A 19,814-nucleotide genomic window follows, 5' to 3' on the forward strand; every position below is an offset into this window, starting at 1 on the left:
AGCTCGGAGCAGTAGACGAGAGTAGAGAGTCCAGGTCAGGATCACACAGGTGAAAGATGGCGGATATTACCCAAACAAGCAAAAATGACCGAGCGGCATTGATGGAAATGATTCATTCCACTACTAAAACATCATTTGAAGACTTGCTCTTTTCTTATAAGGGGATCCTATACCCAAGTGTTATTTGCAGTTTGGAGACGTTTCAGGCTCTGGAGGTATTTGAGGCCAGAGAAGATGATTTATTGGTTGTGACCTATCCCAAAAATGGTGAGTGGTGGGAGAATAGAATTATGGTGATGCTCGGAATTTGTTTTCAGTTAAAGTGATTTTTTTTCTGTGTTGTGGTATTGCACGCCAATGTAACTGGAAGGATTATAAATCCCACCACATGGCGGTCAAATCTTCACTAAGGCGTAATACATAAAGGGCTATAATAAACAGCACAGGAAGGTGATACTGCCATACTGCTACTCCAAGCAATGTGATATATTTTGAACATTGCTTCTGCATTATGACTGAGTTGTTGCAATGTCATTGTCATACCTTTCGGAACCTCCTGTTGTATCTATCTAGATTATAGTGTATGATCTTGCAATGTATCTCTATAATGGTTATAGCTGCGTTTTATTGTAGCAAAGCTCAAAAATCTCCTGCTTCCATTCAAACAGGCTTCGGACAACGCCACCAGTCCATGTCCATTACTACTCAGAACGTCATCCAATAGACACGACCACACAACGTCTTTTTTTGGTCATTTGACAGCAGTTATTTGGGCCAACTTGCCAAAAACCCACCGTCAAAGGGCAAAAAAGACGTTGTGTGGTCGTGGCCCGTAGGCTAATAAAAAGAAATTCTCCATATGAGTGGCTCTGTTTCGAAATACGTGAGTGTTTCGAAAGACCTGAGCCATCCACACATGCAGAGTGTTTGCAGTCCTGACTTCCTTGCATTCTATGGATGTGTCCAGGTTTTATTTGCAGGTCATGGGGGTCAATGAAGTCAGTGATGTGTAGCAGACAGTATCATTTATGGCCACTCCATAAAATCTGACGTCTCTACCAATCTGCTGCCTGACCAATGAACTCAATTTGCCACATAGTAAAAACAGCTCTGGTTACAGCCCAGGCGCGGACTGACAATCTGCTGGGCTGGGCAGATTCCTAGTGGGCCACCCAAGGCTCAAGGCTGTATGTTAAAATTTTAAGTAAATTTTAAGTACTTAGAGACACATACAGAGGGGCTGCTGGGTGCCGCTCCTGCTGTTGATATTTTCAAAAGGGGCATACATTTTGTTTCCATGAATATGCAGTTTCAGGCTGGTTTCACACGTAACAGATCCGCGGTGGATTTCCCACTGCTATTTCACAGCCAAATCCCCTGCGGATTCTTCCCTGTCACTTTCAATGAGATTACATACTCGCAGCAGGATGACAAGATGCAAAAGCAGCCCCTTTAACCCCCTCGTGGCCCAGCCCGCAATCCAGCTTGCTTTGGGGGTTCCCACCGTCTCCCTCAGCCAATCAGTGTGCTCCACGGTACGTCACACTGGAGACGGGCCCGCCTCTACTGCTTCAGGCCGGGCCAGTGCTAGCGAATAGACCATTGCCATTTGCGGGAACCGGACTGCAATTCAAGAAAAGGACGGCAGCAATGGCATCCCAGCACCGGTGCCAGTCTATTGATGTCATAATCTGAAAGCAATGTACCTGCTGGTTTATTCACTTTAAGAATAGCGCTAGGAGAATCACAACTTCTACTAAACAGGACTATAACTTTTATATTACACTTCTAGCCTGGAGAAGTACATGTGTAGGCAGTGTTGGAGAGGGAATGATCCTGGGGGCCCACCAGAGGGAATGATCCTGGGGGCCCACCAATGAAGAACCAGTGAGAAAAGCCATGTCAGTCAGTGTTAGTGCAAGTTCTAAAGCTGGGGGCCCACCGGAGGATCCTCTGGTCCTCTAGTGGGCCAGTCCGACACTGTGTGTAGGTCATGGTTTACTGTACAATCCATACAATGGGAGTCATATGTAATAATGTGAATCTGTATCACATGATACAAAGCTATCCTGCTTGTATTCACCTCTAGCATAATGCAGATTCAGTCTATGCGCATGCTAAGGCTACGTTCACACTGCGTATGTTTCCGTCCGTAGTGCGAACCGTGAATATACGCACGTAGTTTTGAGGTTGATCTTTTCTTGCACAGGTGTCCTTCTCTATGTAAATTCTACAGTGAAATCTGAACAACTCGCAGTGCCACTTTTTCATGAGATGCAATTATCGGGGATTAAAGGGAATTAGAGATGGAAGGTGATAGGTAAATATTTGTTTTGGCCCATGCATCAGACTGTGAGGAGCTGGGGTGGAAGGAGGAGAAGAGAGTCAGCAGGTATGGAGGGAAGATGGAAGGAAAGGAGAGAGAACTATGCTCCATGTTTTATTATGAAATGATTGTATGATGTTGCATCCTAAGGCTATGTTCACACACCATTAACATGACAGACGTTTTTATAGGACGGCCATCATTTAGCAAAAAATAACGCCCGTTATTCATATGATATGGGTGTACTTATAAAATAATGGCCATTATTTGCCAGCAAATGATGGACGTCCAGTAAATACAGCTGTCATTTCCAATGGTGAATGAACATAGTCTAAGCCTGTGTTTTCACATTTCCATTTTTGTTAACACCACCATAGATTGGGGGACACTCCTATATCAGGACTGGATAACACCACCACAGATTGGGGGACACTCCTATACCAGGACTGGATAACACCACCATAGATTGGGGGACACTCCTATATCAGGACTGGGTAACACCACCACAGATTGGAGGACACTTCTATACCAGGACTGGGTAACACCGCCACAGATTGGGGGACACTCCTATACCAGGACTGGATAACACCACCACAGATTGGGGGACACTCCTATACCAGGACTGGATAACACCACCATAGATTGGGGGACACTCCTATACCAGGACTGGGTAACACCACCACAGATTGGAGGACACTTCTATACCAGGACTGGGTAACACCGCCACAGATTGGGGGACACTCCTATACCAGGACTGGATAACACCACCACAGATTGGGGGACACTCCTATACCAGGACTGGATAACACCACCATAGATTGGGGGACACTCCTATACCAGGACTGGGTAACACCACCACAGATTGGAGGACACTCCTATACCAGGACTGGGTAACAGCACCACAGATTGGGGGACACTCCTATACCAGGACTGGATAACACCACCACAGATTGGGGGACACTCCTATACCAGGACTGGATAACACCACCATAGATTGGGGGACACTCCTATACCAGGACTGGGTAACACCACCACAGATTGGAGGACACTTCTATACCAGGACTGGGTAACACCGCCACAGATTGGGGGACACTCCTATACCAGGACTGGGTAACACCACCACAGATTGGGGGACACTCCGATACCAGGACTGGGTAACACCACCACAGATTGGAGGACACTTCTATACCATGACTGGGTAACACCGCCACAGATTGGGGGACACTCCTATACCAGGACTGGGTAACACCGCCACAGATTGGGGGACACTCCTATACCAGGACTGGGTAACACCACCACAGATTGGGGGACACTCCTATACCAGGACTGGGTAACACCACCACAGATTGGGGGACACTCCTATACCATGACTGGGTAACACCACCACAGATTGGGGGACACTTCTATACCAGGACTGGGTAACACCACCACAGATTGGGGGACACTTCTATACCAGGACTGGGTAACACCACCACAGATTTTAGGACACTCCTATATCAGGACTGGGTAAGTTATATATAAGTTATTAGATACGTATCTAGCTCTACACAGTTACAAATGTGAACTTCAGCTTATTTGCGCTAGTTTCGACTTGGTGACACTGGGACGGTGTATATCAAATAGTACAAACATAATTGTATCCATGGCGCCTTATACAGAAATATAGGACAATGACTGGAAGGAAAGAGATATTTAACATAGATTGTTATATTTAATATACATGTTTTGTTTTTTTTTAATTTCAGGAACAAATTGGTTAATCCAGATACTGTATGAAATCATGGCCTTAGTTCACAACAGGGAGCGGGGGCTGGACGCAACAATGATTGAATTTGGAAGTCCAGAAGTAATTGCTGTGAGTGAACCATAAATCAGTAATATGGATGCTAGTTTATATAATGACCCAGATATACTAAAACTAATGGCTACCATAAAGGCAGACCACGCCACTGCTGTGGGGCCCGTGCACTAAGGGGGCCCGCAGACCCAAAATGGCATCTGACCCTTTAACTGTGAACATTTGTAATGAACGCTGCGGCGCTCTGACTGACAGAGCAAGAAGCCCTTAGCTTCCCACTCTGCCAGTGTCTCTTGTGGCCGGAGGCAGCATTGCACCTTCAGCCACAAGAGGCCGCTCTTTGTCCCAGCTCCCAAGCACACGAGTAACATGACTGGTGTGCTGCAGAACTGGGATAAGGAAGGTCCTGAGCTGGGCCAGGTGAGTATGTATCTGCGGGGGTGGGGAAGTTGGCGGTTGGGGGGGGGGGGGAAAGTTTATATGACTGCTGTCATACATGGCTGTTTTTAGGCCAAAACTAAGATTAGATTCAATGGGACATATAAAAGAAGGACTTCTGCTTACTGCTGGATCCAAAAAAAATTAAATGCAACAGCAGCCTATAAGTACTGCATGTAGTATATTTGGTGCAGCTTGATAGTTTCTCTTCCTTATGCCACCTCATGGTTGGTGGACACATTCCTCAATACTGCAGAAAATGATGCATGCCCGTCAGGGCCGGATTAAAGGGAGGGGCACCACGGGCACGTGCCCCGGGGCCTCCACCTCTTAGGGCCCCCACCAGCAGGAACCCTAGTAGATCGGTGGGCAACAGCGCACAGAAAGTGCTGTGTTCTCACATTTATTAACACAAACACAATGTGGAAATACACTCTGATACTTAGCCATCCCCGCTCCTGTCTCTAGGATCTGGCATCTTCCTCTGCACTGCAGCCTCTAGTGACCATCACGTGCGCAACAGAGGAGGATGCTGAGCCATACAGCCAGGAGTGAAGAGGGCCTGTGCTAAGTCGCCTACAGTACGCTGCCATCTGTATAGGTCGTGGCATAGCTAATTTATTTATTGGGGGGGGGTTGTCGCCCGGGGCCTCCACCAACCTTAATCCAGCCCTGATTCCAGTAGTAAATCTGGTAAATTTTCACTTAAAACCATGCCGATCTGTCTATGTAACATAAAACGTATTATTTTCTCTATGCAGAGATTTAAAGACCGACTTTCACCGAGGATATTCTCAACACATTTGCAATTCAAAGCCATTCCAAAGTCTTTTTTTGAAAAGAAAGTCAAGGTGGGTGCGGAGAGGAAGACCATTACATTCTTCTTCAGGTCTGAAGTGACATTTACATAGTATAGTATTTCCGCCAGTCTTTTTTCAACCCAAACCAGGAGTGGAACTGACAGGGCAAAATTATAATGAAAAGATTTGCTGTTTCTGTGTTTTTTAACCCACTCCTGGTTTTGGGTGAAAAAAAGACTGACCAAAATACTGATGAAAATACTATGTGTGAACATAGCCTTAAAGAGGTATAAACACTTCAAGATTATTAACTATGATAAATAAACCTTCTGTATATGTTCTTTAGGGTGTTCAAAATGTCAACATCAGTAGGAGCCTTCGCTCTTTATCTCCAGTGGATAAAAGTCTATTTTTGTCAGGTGGCCTGAACTTTTATGCACTGGAAGTTGCATAATAAGATATTAACTCCCATTGTTAAAAAAATAAATAAATAAAAAAAATTGTGCCGTAAGCCGGAGTAGCTTGGCTGGTGTTGTAAATCAACAAAAAAGTCTAAGCTGCACAAGACGTCAAGTATGGGTGCACGTCTCACCAAACCGGACCCGGGTATTCGTATGAATATCCAAGCAACACGATGGAGACCCCACTTCCAAAATGAAGATACTTTTTAATCACACCAGTGCAATGTTTCGGCTCATAGTGTAGCCTTTCTCAAGCAGCTGGCTAGCTGACTGACGCCGAGACACCTGATGGTGTCTCTGCAGTGTTATTTGCATATTTGATTTTCTAGGGGGCAATGTCCTAGAATACGCTGACGTCGAGACACGTGAGGGTGTCTCTGCGGTGTTTTGGTTATTCTCCCAGAGGTCAACCAGCGTCCTTTTGCATGCACTTACTAGGCATTGCTCCCACTAGCCAGAATCCTACTCCACACTGATGAGAGGCAAATACCCTGAAACAGCTGTCTGTGGATGGATACCTGGCTTGGGTGGTTTCCATGACTGAAGACATTCTTTGGCTTGGTTATTCCTTCCCGGGGGAAGGTCTGGCTAGCTCACTGACATCGAGACACATGGTGTCCCTGCAGTGTTATTTGCAGACTAAGGTCGGGATGAGTGCAGCCCAGCTCGGCGATTGTCCTTATACCAGGTTAAGTGCACAGGTAAGTCAATATCAAATGGTCATGTAAAATTGAAATCAGAAAACAGGAGAGATGCCAGACATAAAGCCAAAGGGTCAAAAGGAGGTTTGACTGATCCAGCTCTCCTGCCTCCTGATAAGTCGCCCACTGTGTACAATGTGCGTATGAGTGATGGGTTGTTGTTGTTCACCCTTCTCCCTGACAGTGCGGGGCCGTGTCCCCGGGCTCAGAGCAATGGTCAGCATCACAGCCGGATTTCAGCATATTTGCACCTAGGCTGTTTACTGTGCTCTAAACCAATAAAAAAAAAATCATTGTCATTATCACCTGGCACCAATGCTAAAATACATGCCAAGTATTAAGAAACGGGAACAAAGTTTAAATCTAAAACTGCATATAAATAGAAAGAGTAATGTATGAACTGCACAAAGTTATTTGCTTTTACCATCTCCATTTTATGGTTTATTCACATCGACTTATTATATTTCCCTGCTAGGTACAAGACATAACTTTGAACCCTTAGAAGTCTAGTTCTTTTTCGGTTCCAAGTTTAAGGCTATGTTCAGACTACGTGAAACTACGGGGTGGGACATAGCTTTATTTTGAATGGGATCCCGGCCGGAGCGTACACACATCGTAGCTGCCTTCTATCTCGCTCTTCTCTCCTTCTTAGATAGCTGCCTTCTATCTCGCTCTTCTTCTTCCTTTCCTTCTTCTTTGAGCACATTGGGCGTTGGGCACTATATATCACCCGCTGTCCTTTGCCATGTCGCACTGCGGAGCCGGCCCTGATAGGCACTGTTGGTGCGATCTGTGTCTCCTCTGAAAACTTTACAACCTAATGGACTTCTTGTTGATTCTTTTTTATTTATACGATGGAACATCACTTGGTTGATATTGTACTGTCTCTTTTCTATGTTATGCCTAAAACCTTACAATAAAAATCCAGATTAAAGGAATATCTTTATAATATGGAGCTTTACAGAGGCATCATATTAAAGGGGAACTATCAGTAGGTTAAACGAATCTAACCTGCTAATGTGTCCCTATTGTATAGGAGACACAGAGGAGGAGGGTATGTCTCTAATAGCATATCTCTTACCTTCATCCTCTGCGCCATTCTGATGCAGTTAGTAGTTTGTTCCACGGTCTGAAGAGACTGTTAGGAGCACTGCCCACCCCATGGCGCCAATTTGCCCTCAGCTGATGATAATCCATCAAGGGGACCAGCCAGGGGCGGGTGGGATTGGTGCTATGATGGCGGGCTGTGTCCCTAATGGGTTCCCCAGCGCTTCTAATGGTCTTACCGGATTGTGGAGCAGAGAACTAACTGCACCGTAACAGCGCCGGGGATGAAGGTAAGAGACATACCTGTTTAAAGATCAGCGCCGCCCATGAATTGTTCTGTGTAATAGGTGATGTGTGACCGAAATATTGTATTCACCAACCCACTCCCCCAAAATGCTGGTACAGTCTTTTGATGAGAGTCAGTCCTTCCAAATTGTGTCTTTTATAATGCTCCCAAAGCCTTGATTGGGGTAAAAAATTATCTTTTAATCTGCAACAGCCGAGTCAATGTGGTGTGGCCTAGAGTGTCTGTGCCTCAGACCTGCGACTTCTTTCCTTTCTTCCTCCCTGCCCTCCTCCTCATTATGAACCCCCCCCCCCAGCAGGATTTCTCCTATTCATCACTTGTCTAAACACTGCACATGTGGTTTAACGATTCGAGCGGCTCCTTTGCAGTGTTTAGACAAGCAATGAATAGGAGGAATGCTGCCTGGGGGTATTCTTTAATAATGAGGAGGGCGGGAAGGAAATAATAAGAGGCCGTTTGGACATCCGTCTTTTTGGCACCAAAACGGGACTATTTTATGCTGTGAAATGGCCCCAAAAAAAGACGTTGTGGGATCATAGCCCAAAGGAGCTTTTCATTCTTAAAAAATGATGGCCTTTTCTTAGGTTGGTGGAGGTCCCATTTCTTGCCACCCTCACCAATTAGCTCAGGGATGGAGAACTTTCGGCCCTCCAGCTGTTGCAAAACTACAATTCTCATCATGCTTGGAGAGTTGAAGGTTTCCCATTCCTGAATCAGCTGTGTGTAAGGTCCATGGTATTCTGGTGACCATCATCATTTTCCAGACACAGCTCTGTACTTATAGAGGTGGTTATTCCTGGTAGTGTGGATTAGACCCTTTCGATTACATGAGAAGAAGTTGTAGTAAACTTTCATACCAGACATAAATGCATCTTAAAGTGGATGTACCATCAGGAACATCCACTTTAAGTTCTGCACACATACAGAACGGCGCCAGCACGGGAAAGCTGATGCCACGGTCCTTTTCTTCACCATGGCACAGTTCCTGCGTACAGCGCCGTTCTATTCTGGGGCACGGCCCGTGCTGAAGCACTGGAGGCGGGCTGGCCTTTAGATTTATTGGAGCCCCATCATAGAGGAGTGGGGGGTTCCTCCTACTGGGGGTGGGCGCCCACCTCCAGCACCATAGCCATGGTCGTGCCCTGGAATAGAATGACGCGGTACACAGGAACTGGGCCCTGGTTCAAAAAAAGGACTGCGGCACCGGCTTTCCCGCACTGGCACCGTTCTACACATGTGCACAACTTAAAGCATGATGGTACATTGGCTTTAAAGTGGGCAGATGGTGCAAGATTAGAGAATTCTATGCATTATATGGGTAACGTCAGTGCAAAAAATAACACGTTGAAAGAAAAAATCACTCTGCCCCACAAGAGCTTATAAAATATGTCATAACCAAATTCGACAAAAATACGATATTTCAATATTTAATTTTTGTGTCTTTACAGATGTTGCTGGTTCTTCGCAACCCGAAAGACACGGCTGTCTCATTTTATCATTTTCACAATAATCTGCCGTCTCTTCCTTCCTATGATTGCTGGGACTCTTTCTTTAAGGACTATATAGACGGAAACGGTATTTATTCTACACTTAGTGAGACCATAAATGATAAAGCTCATGTTATACATGATGTTGGTCAACAAGAATCCATAGAAGCCAGGGCAAACAAATGGTGGATCAGTTGCTCATAGCTGTTATTTTTCATTAAGAAAATCTGTCACTAGGTTTGTTTGGTGTATGTAGGTAGGTATGTACTGTATGTATATATGTATAGTGTATGTAGGTAGGTATGTACTGTATGTATATATGTATAGTGTATGTAGGTAGGTATGTACTGTATATATATATGTATAGTGTATGTAGGTAGGTATGTACTGTATGTATATATGTATGGTGTATGTTTATAGGTGTATGGTGCCTTAAACGAGGGCACCATAAATAGTGATATAAATGCTGAACATATCAGTGTATTACTGACATCACTCTGTTCAGCCGTTCTCCTAATATGCAGGAGAATAGGATTCTTGCCACACCCCTCCCTCCACCCTCCAGCTGCTGACTGACAGGTGACTGTCTATACACAGCATGGATAGATAACTGCCAATCAGCAGCTGGGGTGGAGTTTTCTGCTTCTCATGAATATCCAGGACTACTGGGCTCATGCACATAATGGAGAGGACTACTTATTGTCCATGTTATTCAGGAGGAGATCTCTGGATCAGCTGCACAGAACAATGTAAGTGATCCATCATTCTGTTCAGCGTCTCTGTCACTAGTTTTTGCTACTCTTAGATAGGACGCCATAAACCTACTGACAGAGTCTTTTTAAAGGGTTGTCTCATGGTGACATACCATATGATGTTTCTTTGTTAGATCACACAAAACATAAATATTTTCCAATTAGAATGAAACGCCATGCCCCTGTGTGAGATCACCATTGCACACTTGCTGTCAATGTGTATAGTCCTGGTAGACAAATATGTGTCTAGTACATGGTGCAGCAGCCCAAGGGGGACATGAGGTGGCGGAAGTCCAATGGCATTGTGTAACGCCTGGAGTAGTGGATCCACTGGACCGGCACCAGCGATGGCACAAACCTCACCAGGGAGCGGAGTCTAAGGGGCCGCTGGTTTTCACCAGAGCCCGCCGCAAGGCGGGATGGACTTGCTGCGGCGGGCGACCCCCAGGTCGCTACCCCTGGCTTGGTTGCTGGTGACGGCAGGCGAGGCGTGGCAGGAGCAGTAGGCAGGAGATGGCACTGGCAAAGGTCTGCAGGTGAGAGCGCACGTGACAGGCTGAACGCAGGAACAGATGGAGTGGCTGGGAAACAGGAACCAGGAACAGGGACTGGGGACCGGGTAACGGATAGGACTCAGGAACAGGGACTGGGACCAGGTAACAGATAGGACTCAGGAACAACAGGGGCTGGGCCAAACGCTATGGGAAGCATGTAGAGGCTCCAACACTAAGGACAGGGCATGCTGGGATTTATAGGGGAGTGATTGGGTGCAACTACCAATTAGGAGCGCACTGCCCCTTTAAATCTGAGACAGCCGGCGCGCGCGCGCCCTAGGAGGCGGGGACGCGCGCGCCGGCCGGCACAGCGGGAGACAGGAGCGTGGAGAGGTGAGGCGCCCCCCGGGGCCGAGGTGACAGCAGCGCCGGGTCCCCGACTATGGACACCGGCTGCTGCATAGGGCAGGTAGCGGTCGCGGCGGCGGCCCGGAACGCGGGCCGCCGCCGCGGCCGTAACAGTACCCCCCCCCCTTTGGCCTCCCCCTCTTTCTTGCCTGCAAATGGCACAGGAAGCCACAAAGTCTTTGACATCTTGGGATAGGCTGGACCACCAGTAGTGGCGAGAGATCCGTTGGCCGGTCTTACGGACTCCCGGGTGCCCGGCCTCCAACGAGGAATGTCCCCAGTTCAAAATACCTCTTCGAAGCGCAGGGTGAACATGAGTCTTTCCGGGGGGTACTCTCTGAAGAGTGGAGGTGACGACTGGTACTAGGCGATCAGGCGGTATAACGTGGCAAGGGACCTTCTGTAAGTTCTTCCGGTGGTGAGAGGACACGACCTTAGTCTTGGGTACGGGGAGAGGGTACACCTCGGCAGAGAAGGCATCCGCCGAGTCTTGGTCTTCTGCCGGTAGGCCGGATAGAGGCTTGGCCGGGACAGGAAATGACATAATACACTTGGTCTGAGGTGACTTGAGACACTGGTGGGAACAGTCCTGACCCCAACTGAGAATCTCCCCGGTTCTCCAGTCCAGCTGAGGGGCATGTTCTTGTAGCCACGGGAGTCCCAGGAGGACCGCGGGGGAAGAATGGGGCAGGACGTAGAAGGATATCTCTTCTTGATGTGAAGGACCCACCTGGAGGACTAAAGATGCGGTCTGGTAGTACACACGGTCGGTAAGAATTTCGCCCGTGACCGAGGAGATAGTCAGGGGCCTGGCTAGTCGGGTCACGGGTAGCCGCCATCTTTGGACCAATGTTGCCGCAATAAAACTGCCTGCTGACCCCGAATCGAGGAAGGCAGTAGTCAGATGATTTTGTCCTGAGGGAGTCCGGATGGAAACTGGCATAGACAGACTTGGAATGGTGGCATTTACACCTAGGGACACCTGTCCCACCGGACCTAGGTGCGAGCATTTTCCGGATGTTTGGGGACGTAGGGGACATCCCAGCCGGAAGTGATCGGAACCACCGCAATAGAGACAGAGATTCTGCTCCAGGCGCCGGATTCTTTCATCAGGCGTCAGGTGAGCCCGTTCCACCTGCATAGAAATCTCAGGAGAGGGTTGGGACATCGAAAGGTCAGGATTCTGGAAAACTGGCGCCAGCTGGGGATGGCGACGGGAACGGGTTAGTAAATGTTCATGCCGAACCTCCTCCTCCCTCTCCGAAAAACGAGTATCAACTCGGGTGGCCAGTAGAATGAGTTCGTTCAGGGAGGTAGGCAGGTCTCGGGCAGCGAGCACGTCTCTCACACGACTAGACAGGCCCTTCTTGAAGGTGGCCAATAGGGCGGCCTCGTTCCAGTCCAATTCAGCTGCCAGGGTGCGGAACTGGATGGCGTAGTCACCAACAGAGGAGCTGCCTTGAGAGAGGTTGAGGAGAGCAGTCTCGGCTGAAGAAGCACGGGCAGGTTCCTCAAAGACGGAGCGAAACTCGAGTAGGAAGGCCCGGAGATTGGCAGCAACAGGATCATCACGGTCCCACAGTGGCGTGGCCCAGGCCAGGGCTCTACCCTCTAATAGGCTGATGATGAAAGCCACTTTAGAGCGCTCGGTGGAAAACTGACTACTCAAAAGTTCAATGTGCATGGTGCACTGAGTCAGGAATCCTCTGCACAACTTAGAGTCCCCAGAGTACTTGCTTGGGAGGGCCAGTCGGAGTGAAGAAGCAGCGTCAGGAGATGGTGTGCGCTGGGCAGTAGTCTGCTGCTGTAAGGCGGCAGTGAGTTGCTGGATCTGCTGTGACTGTTTCTGGATTTGTTGAGCCTGTTGCGCGACCACTCTGGCGACGTCACGGAGATCTGGCACCTCGCCGGGATCCATGGTTGGAGCCTACTGTAACGCCTGGAGTAGTGGATCCACTGGACCGGCACCAGCGATGGCACAAACCTCACCAGGGAGCGGAGTCTAAGGGGCCGCTGGTTTTCACCAGAGCCCGCCGCAAGGCGGGATGGACTTGCTGCGGCGGGCGACCCCCAGGTCGCTACCCCTGGCTTGGTTGCTGGTGACGGCAGGCGAGGCGTGGCAGGAGCAGTAGGCAGGAGATGGCACTGGCAAAGGTCTGCAGGTGAGAGCGCACGTGACAGGCTGAACGCAGGAACAGATGGAGTGGCTGGGAAACAGGAACCAGGAACAGGGACTGGGGACCGGGTAACGGATAGGACTCAGGAACAGGGACTGGGACCAGGTAACAGATAGGACTCAGGAACAACAGGGGCTGGGCCAAACGCTATGGGAAGCATGTAGAGGCTCCAACACTAAGGACAGGGCATGCTGGGATTTATAGGGGAGTGATTGGGTGCAACTACCAATTAGGAGCGCACTGCCCCTTTAAATCTGAGACAGCCGGCGCGCGCGCGCCCGAGGAGGCGGGGACGCGCGCGCCGGCCGGCACAGCGGGAGACAGGAGCGTGGAGAGGTGAGGCGCCCCCCGGGGCCGAGGTGACAGCAGCGCCGGGTCCCCGACTATGGACACCGGCTGCTGCATAGGGCAGGTAGCGGTCGCGGCGGCGGCCCGGAACGCGGGACGCCGCCGCGGCCGTAACACATTGTTGGAAGATGGAGGTTGTAGTCGTTGGCTGTCGCCGGTTTGTCACAGTGACTGGGGTCTTTCCACCACACCTCCCCACACCTACACAGTGATGAGAATGTTAGGTTTGTATATGATGTTGGTTAATAGTTTCCTGGTGGGAAGAGAAATCTAACCTGCTGTTAGTCCCCTATAGCGCCAGGGACAGTGAGGAGGAAGTTATGTTAGGGTAAATGCCGCTCCGGAGCACCCTTAGGAGCACTGCCGTGTCATCCAGCCCACCCCCCATTGATTATCATTAGAAGGGCAGGTGGCAGTGTTCCAGAGCATTTACCCCGACTAACAGCGGGGAACCAGCGCTAAGGAGAAAGGTAACACACTTGCCTTCCTTCTCACCGTCCCTGTCGCTATAGGGGGCTATCAGCAGAGGTTAGATTGGTCCGACCTGATGATAGTTCCCCTTTAAGACCCTTGTCTTAGGAATAACGTAGTTTTCTATGTTCCTGGTGCAGTGTGTTACGGGGACTATTTTGATTTTGTTTCGGCCTGGGAGAAACAGTTCAATCAAGAGACTATGATGGCAATTACATTTGAAGAAATGAAACTAGTAAGTGATGCTTTCTCTCCCTTAGGGTACGTTCACACTTACCAGATCTGCAGCGTATTTTCTGCAGCAGATCCGCAGCAGATTTCATTTAAATAACTGAACACAGCATCAAATCTGCACCATCAAATCTGCTGCAGATCTGCTGCGGATCCTGTAGGTGTGAACACACCCTTAAAGGACATTTCTGGTTTTATGTAAATAAAGCCCCTTAAGGGTGCGTTCACATGTACAGGATCTGCAGCAGATCTGCAGAAGATTTGATGGCGCAGATTTGAAGTTGCAGATTCAAGGCAAATCCAATCTGGACCATGAAATCTGCTGCGGATCCTGTACATGTGAACGCAGTCTTTTTATTATCGTACAAGCTTTTTTGAATGTTTCATAATAATAATCATTTTAACAAGTTCTGCAGCAATTCTGGGGGGACGTCCATAGATCCCGGGCGGTATCCTCCCTCTGCACTGAGCGGAGCGGGATTCCAGGAAGGGGCGGAGCCAGTGTAGGAACTACTATGTAAGGTGATGCCCGCTCGTATTACACTCCAAGAAGATTGGGGGGAAAGCAGTAATGCGCTCCATCCCACGGGGAGCGATACCTATATTGAATGGCATGTATGGAAAGTATATTATTATGTATATATTTACAGAGCAAGGACATATTACAGGCGGATTGTCTAAACAGAAAAAAGGTTTCACGTGACAACTAATAAAACATTAATGTATTCCACTATGGAGCGTATCCTGACGGGAGGACGGTATCCAAATCGAAAACTTCTGTCCAAAAGGACGCACACTCAGGTCACATTTAGAAGGGCCAGAGAGAGTGATACCTTTCACCACGTGGCGCGTACCACAATGGGGCGTTGCTGGTATCATGGTAAGTATATATAATAGATATGTGTAAATATATATGTATCTGCAATAAGGATAATGTAAAAATTATATAAAGAGCAAAGGTAAGCAGAGGTAAAAGTATGGCTATCCACCACATGGGTACAGTTCTGCTCAAAAGTTTACATACCCCAGCGGAGTTTTCGCTTTTGTGTCCTTTTTTCAAAGAATGTGAATAATAACACAAAAAATCTTTTTCCACTCATGGTTAGTGGTCGGGTGAAGCCGTTTATTGTCACACCACTGTGTTTTCTCCTTTTAGATCATAACAACAACCATAAAACATCCAAATCACCCTGATCAAAAGTTGATATACCCCAGTTCTTAATACGGTGTAATGCCCCCTCTGACATCAATGACAAAGTCTTTTGTGGTAGTTGCGGATGAGGCCCTTTATTTTCTGAAATAATAAAGCCGCCCATTCTTCTAGGCCTGGTCTGTCCTGCATGAACTGTGCGCTTCAGATCTCCCCAGAGCGGCTCAATGATACTGAGCTCAGGAGACTGAGATGGTCAATCCAGAACCTTCACTTTGTTCTGCTGTAGCCAATGACAGGTCAACTTGGCCTTGTGTTGAGGATCTAGGTTAGGCATTGACACATACATGTGTTGTGGATAGCCATACCTCCGCTTACCTTTGCTTTTTGTATCATCTTTACGTTATCCTTATTGCGCATACATATATATTAACACATTTCTATTATATATACTTACCATGATACCAGCAACGCCCATTGTGGTACGCGCCCCATGGTGAAAGGTATCACAGCCCTCTCTTCTGAATGTGACCCGAGTGTGCATCCTTTTGGACGGAAGGTTACGATTTGGATAACGTCCTCCCGTCAGGATGTGCTCCATGGTGGAACGCATTAATCTTTTAATAGTTGTCAAAAACCCATCTGTAATATGTCTTTGCTCCGTAAATATATATATAATAATATACTTACTATACATTTTCAATATAGGTATTGCTCCCTGTGGGATGGAGCGCATTACTGCTTTCCCCCTTGGAATGTAATACGAGCGGGTATAATCATGAATAGTATTTCAGACACAGGCTCCGCCCCTTTCTCGAATTCGCTCCATAACGTGATGGTACGTCATGTATCGCCTTTTCCAGTTGCAACGTCAAGGCCCGGTTGAGCGATTGTCTGCTCAGCAAGTCAGTGACTAAGGTGGTGTCCCGCCCCAGTCACTGATTGGCTGAGCAGCTGGAAGAGAGAGGATAGGTAAGTTTACTTAGTTTATTTCTTTACTGCACACTCCTCCCCCCTTCTTCCTGTCTTTCTACATTTCACGGCACTTCTCCTTTAACGTCATACGAGCTTAGGCTACGTTCACACAGAGCAAAAGGAGCGGATTACGCAAGGAAATATTTCCGCCTGAAATCAACTGACGCTGAATTCCGAGCAGAATATAAGCAGAATGTAAGCAGAATCCCTGCGTATTCTGCTAGGAAAGTGTTCAGCTCGTAATCAGCTCTTGACAAATTCAGCGCGGAATACTCGAGGAATCCGCGCTGAATCCGCATGCATTCAGCGCTGAAATTCAGCAAGTATTTGGTGAGTAAACTAGACTATACCAGAACATATACTAGAATCCTCCTCCCCCCCCTTTTCCCCATTTCCGCGCTGATTCAGCGAGTAATTTCCGCTTGTATTACGCTTGTATTCCGCGCTGAATACGCGCGTATTCCGCGCTGAAACAGAAAATCAGAGCCCCATTGATTTGTATAGGCTTCCGCTAGCGGAAGAATGAACATGTTCATTCTTCTGGCGGAAAGCGGATTAGTTCAGTGCGGAAATTCCACTGTGTGAACTGCAGAGCAGAATTTCCATTCAACACAATAGAAATTAGCTCTGCACCTATTTTAACGGCTGAAATTTCAGCGCTGATTCAGCGCAGAAATTCAGCTGCTTTTGCTCAGTGGGAACGAGCCCTTATAGACATAAATAAATCAGGTCATATGTTTCTCCTTGTAAACATTATGATGTTTTGGAGACATATCTGCCCCATAAATATTGTTTCTGTGACACCTTCAGTACTATGACTGCACACATTTACATTGACAAGAATTCTGCAGCACACCACCAGCACAAAATTATAGGTACACCTTAAAGTCAATTAATATATCTCATGAATCATTTAAATAATGGAATGAAATACTGATATACAAAAAAAATAAAATAAATAGCGATACAGAATTTTAAATACCAATATCGTTCACTTAAATGACGTGTGAAACAGAACAAAGTTATTTCATTATTATTTTTTATATTTAAGGATTTTCTAACTACAGTGAGAAAAATATCTGAATTCTTTCGGCTTCCACTGAGTGAGGAACAAATCCGTTTGGTAGCAAAAAACACTTCATTTAACTCTATGAAAGAAAAATCTGAAAATACTCATGGAAAACTAGGCGACTCATTCTTCAGAAAAGGTGGGTCAATAATGCAAATGACAAAAAAGTGGAAATTGCGTCATATGAAAAGTTTTTAAGATTAAAGGGAATCTGTCATCACTTGAGCCCTACCCAAGTTGCTGTAGCTGGCAGTCCCCTAGTGAACATGGTGCCTTTTGGTAATTTGTCCGTGCAGTGGATTATCTCACATCTCCTACTGTGATGAAGAGTCAAAGAGGAGCTGTGGCATTTATGCTGCACTCTGGCACACCTCACCACTCCTTCCCCCTCCATCTTCTTCATGAATAATGTCTGCTGCGTGGCCTCCTATTTACTCACACTGTCAGTCAGTATTTGCCAACAGAGGACTGATATAGTTGAATCTCCTAGCCTGTATAGGAGCTGTGGTCTAGGGGTAAATCATCTGTCTAGAGACCAGCAACATTTTTTTTCATTGGTTTGATTCCCCTAATTAAAATAAAATATATTTATTTATTTTTTCTGTCAGGTCCAATTAGTTTTAAAATTAAACATCCAGGGAGACATTTACTAAGGAGTCTGATTTGTGTGACTCTAATGTGGTGGTGTATATTTTGTTCCAATATCTTGTTACTGATTTATTAAAATGTAGCCCTGCTATAGTAAATGCATCTAAGTAAAAAGTCACAAAAAAAAGTTGCAAAACATAGGCCTGCAGACATAGGCCTGCATCTGTTTGTACGGCTTTTTTAAAAAGTCACAAATGATAAATTGTACGCTAATCCTGGATTATGTAAACTTTTGGGTGATTACTCTGAAAAGGGAGATTTAAAAAAAATCTCTGGTTCTGTCGAATACTGGTTCATAAATAGAACTTAAACCAAAAATGGGAGAAAAATCCAATTATTCACCTAAAAATAGGCGCAAAGACCTTGATAAATTTCCCCCTTTGTTAATTTTTTTTTTTATTCTTATCATAGTTTTTTTAATACAATGATAATAAATAATAAAACTTTATGGGGGAGATTTATCAAACTGGTGTAAAGTAGAATTCCTCACAGATTCTTTGAAAAATGAAAGGTGGAATGTGATTTGTTGCTAGGGGCAATTCTACTTTACGCTATTTTGATAAATCTCCCCCTATATATATATATATTTTTTTTTTTCATCATTGTTTTAAAAAAAACATATTTTAAAAATTATTTGGACCTGATTGAAAAAAAAAACAAAAAAAACCCAAACCTATATTTCATTTCTATCAGGGGAATCGAACCAAAGAAAAAAAATGTTGCTAGCCTCTAGACAGGTGATTTACCCCAAGACCATGGCCCCAATACACAATCCCTCTGTTGGCCGATACTGCCTGACAGCTGAGCAAGCATTGATTATTTATGAAGAAGAGGGAGAAAGAAGGAGTGGTGAGGTGTCCCAGAGTGCTGCACAAACACTGAGCCACAGCTCCTCTTTGACTCTTCATTACAGTAGGAGATTTGAGATTGTGCATAACCCGCTGCACGAACAAATTACCAAAAGGCACCATGCTCACTAGGGGACTGCCAGCTACAGCACACTGTCAGCACCTCAGGTAGGGCCCGGGTGATGACAGATTCTCTTTAACCCCTTAACGGCCAGGGGCGTACATTTACGCCCTTGCAGGCTGGGCCTTAACGCAAAGGGGCATTAATGTATGCCCCGCCAGGGCTTTTGAGCTCGCTTTCTAGCAGGTGGGGACCGGCTGCAATGAGCAGCCGGGCCCCCCACTGTTAATGACAGGCCGTTGCGAGCACGCGGCCGCCCACCATTAACCCCTAAAAGCGGCGTTTGAGTGTAAGTGACAGGAGGATCTCCTGTCATTTACCAATCGGGACCCCTGCAGCATGTTTGGAGGGGTCCTGATCGCACTGCCTGACTGCCGGAGGTACACTCCTTACCTCCACTCAGTCCAATCTTCTGATAGAGTCTGCCACAGGCCACAGCCGTATTTTACAGTGTGTGATCATGAAGGTAACTTTTTTTTGGGACTTTTTGGTAAATAGGAGAGATTGGAGACTGGAAGAATTATTTTTCTGAAGATCAGAGTAAAGTGGTGGACGCAATGTTTGAAAAATATCTTGCTGGAACTAAGCTGGGAGAAATGCTGAACTACGAGAAGTACTGCAAGTTCTAGAGACATCAGACCATACCGGACCATAAACTCGCACTAGACTGGATTAAAAAAATGGGCCTATATAACCGCATCATTATTATGTGTTCCTTCTATTAGTCAATAAAATAATTTTAATAAACTATAATAAA

General features: G+C 46.6%; 1 protein-coding gene across 2 annotated transcripts; it reads left to right on the forward strand.

The window, feature by feature from the left end:
• LOC138774210 (sulfotransferase 6B1-like) lies at positions 1-19,814 on the forward strand. Of its 2 annotated transcripts, XM_069954900.1 has the most exons (7): positions 1-267; positions 4,072-4,181; positions 5,324-5,413; positions 9,327-9,453; positions 14,156-14,250; positions 17,423-17,579; positions 19,556-19,814. In XM_069954900.1, exons 1-7 carry the CDS (start codon positions 57-59, stop codon positions 19,684-19,686), a joined length of 921 nt encoding a protein of 306 aa, XP_069811001.1. In that variant the 5' UTR covers positions 1-56; the 3' UTR covers positions 19,687-19,814. The 2 variants fall into 2 exon arrangements, with proteins under 2 accessions (XP_069811001.1, XP_069811002.1); XM_069954901.1 differs by lacking the exon at positions 5,324-5,413.

The sequence above is a fragment of the Dendropsophus ebraccatus genome, chromosome 15 (assembly GCF_027789765.1).
Source record: "Dendropsophus ebraccatus isolate aDenEbr1 chromosome 15, aDenEbr1.pat, whole genome shotgun sequence".
Taxonomy (NCBI): Eukaryota; Metazoa; Chordata; class Amphibia; order Anura; family Hylidae; genus Dendropsophus; species Dendropsophus ebraccatus.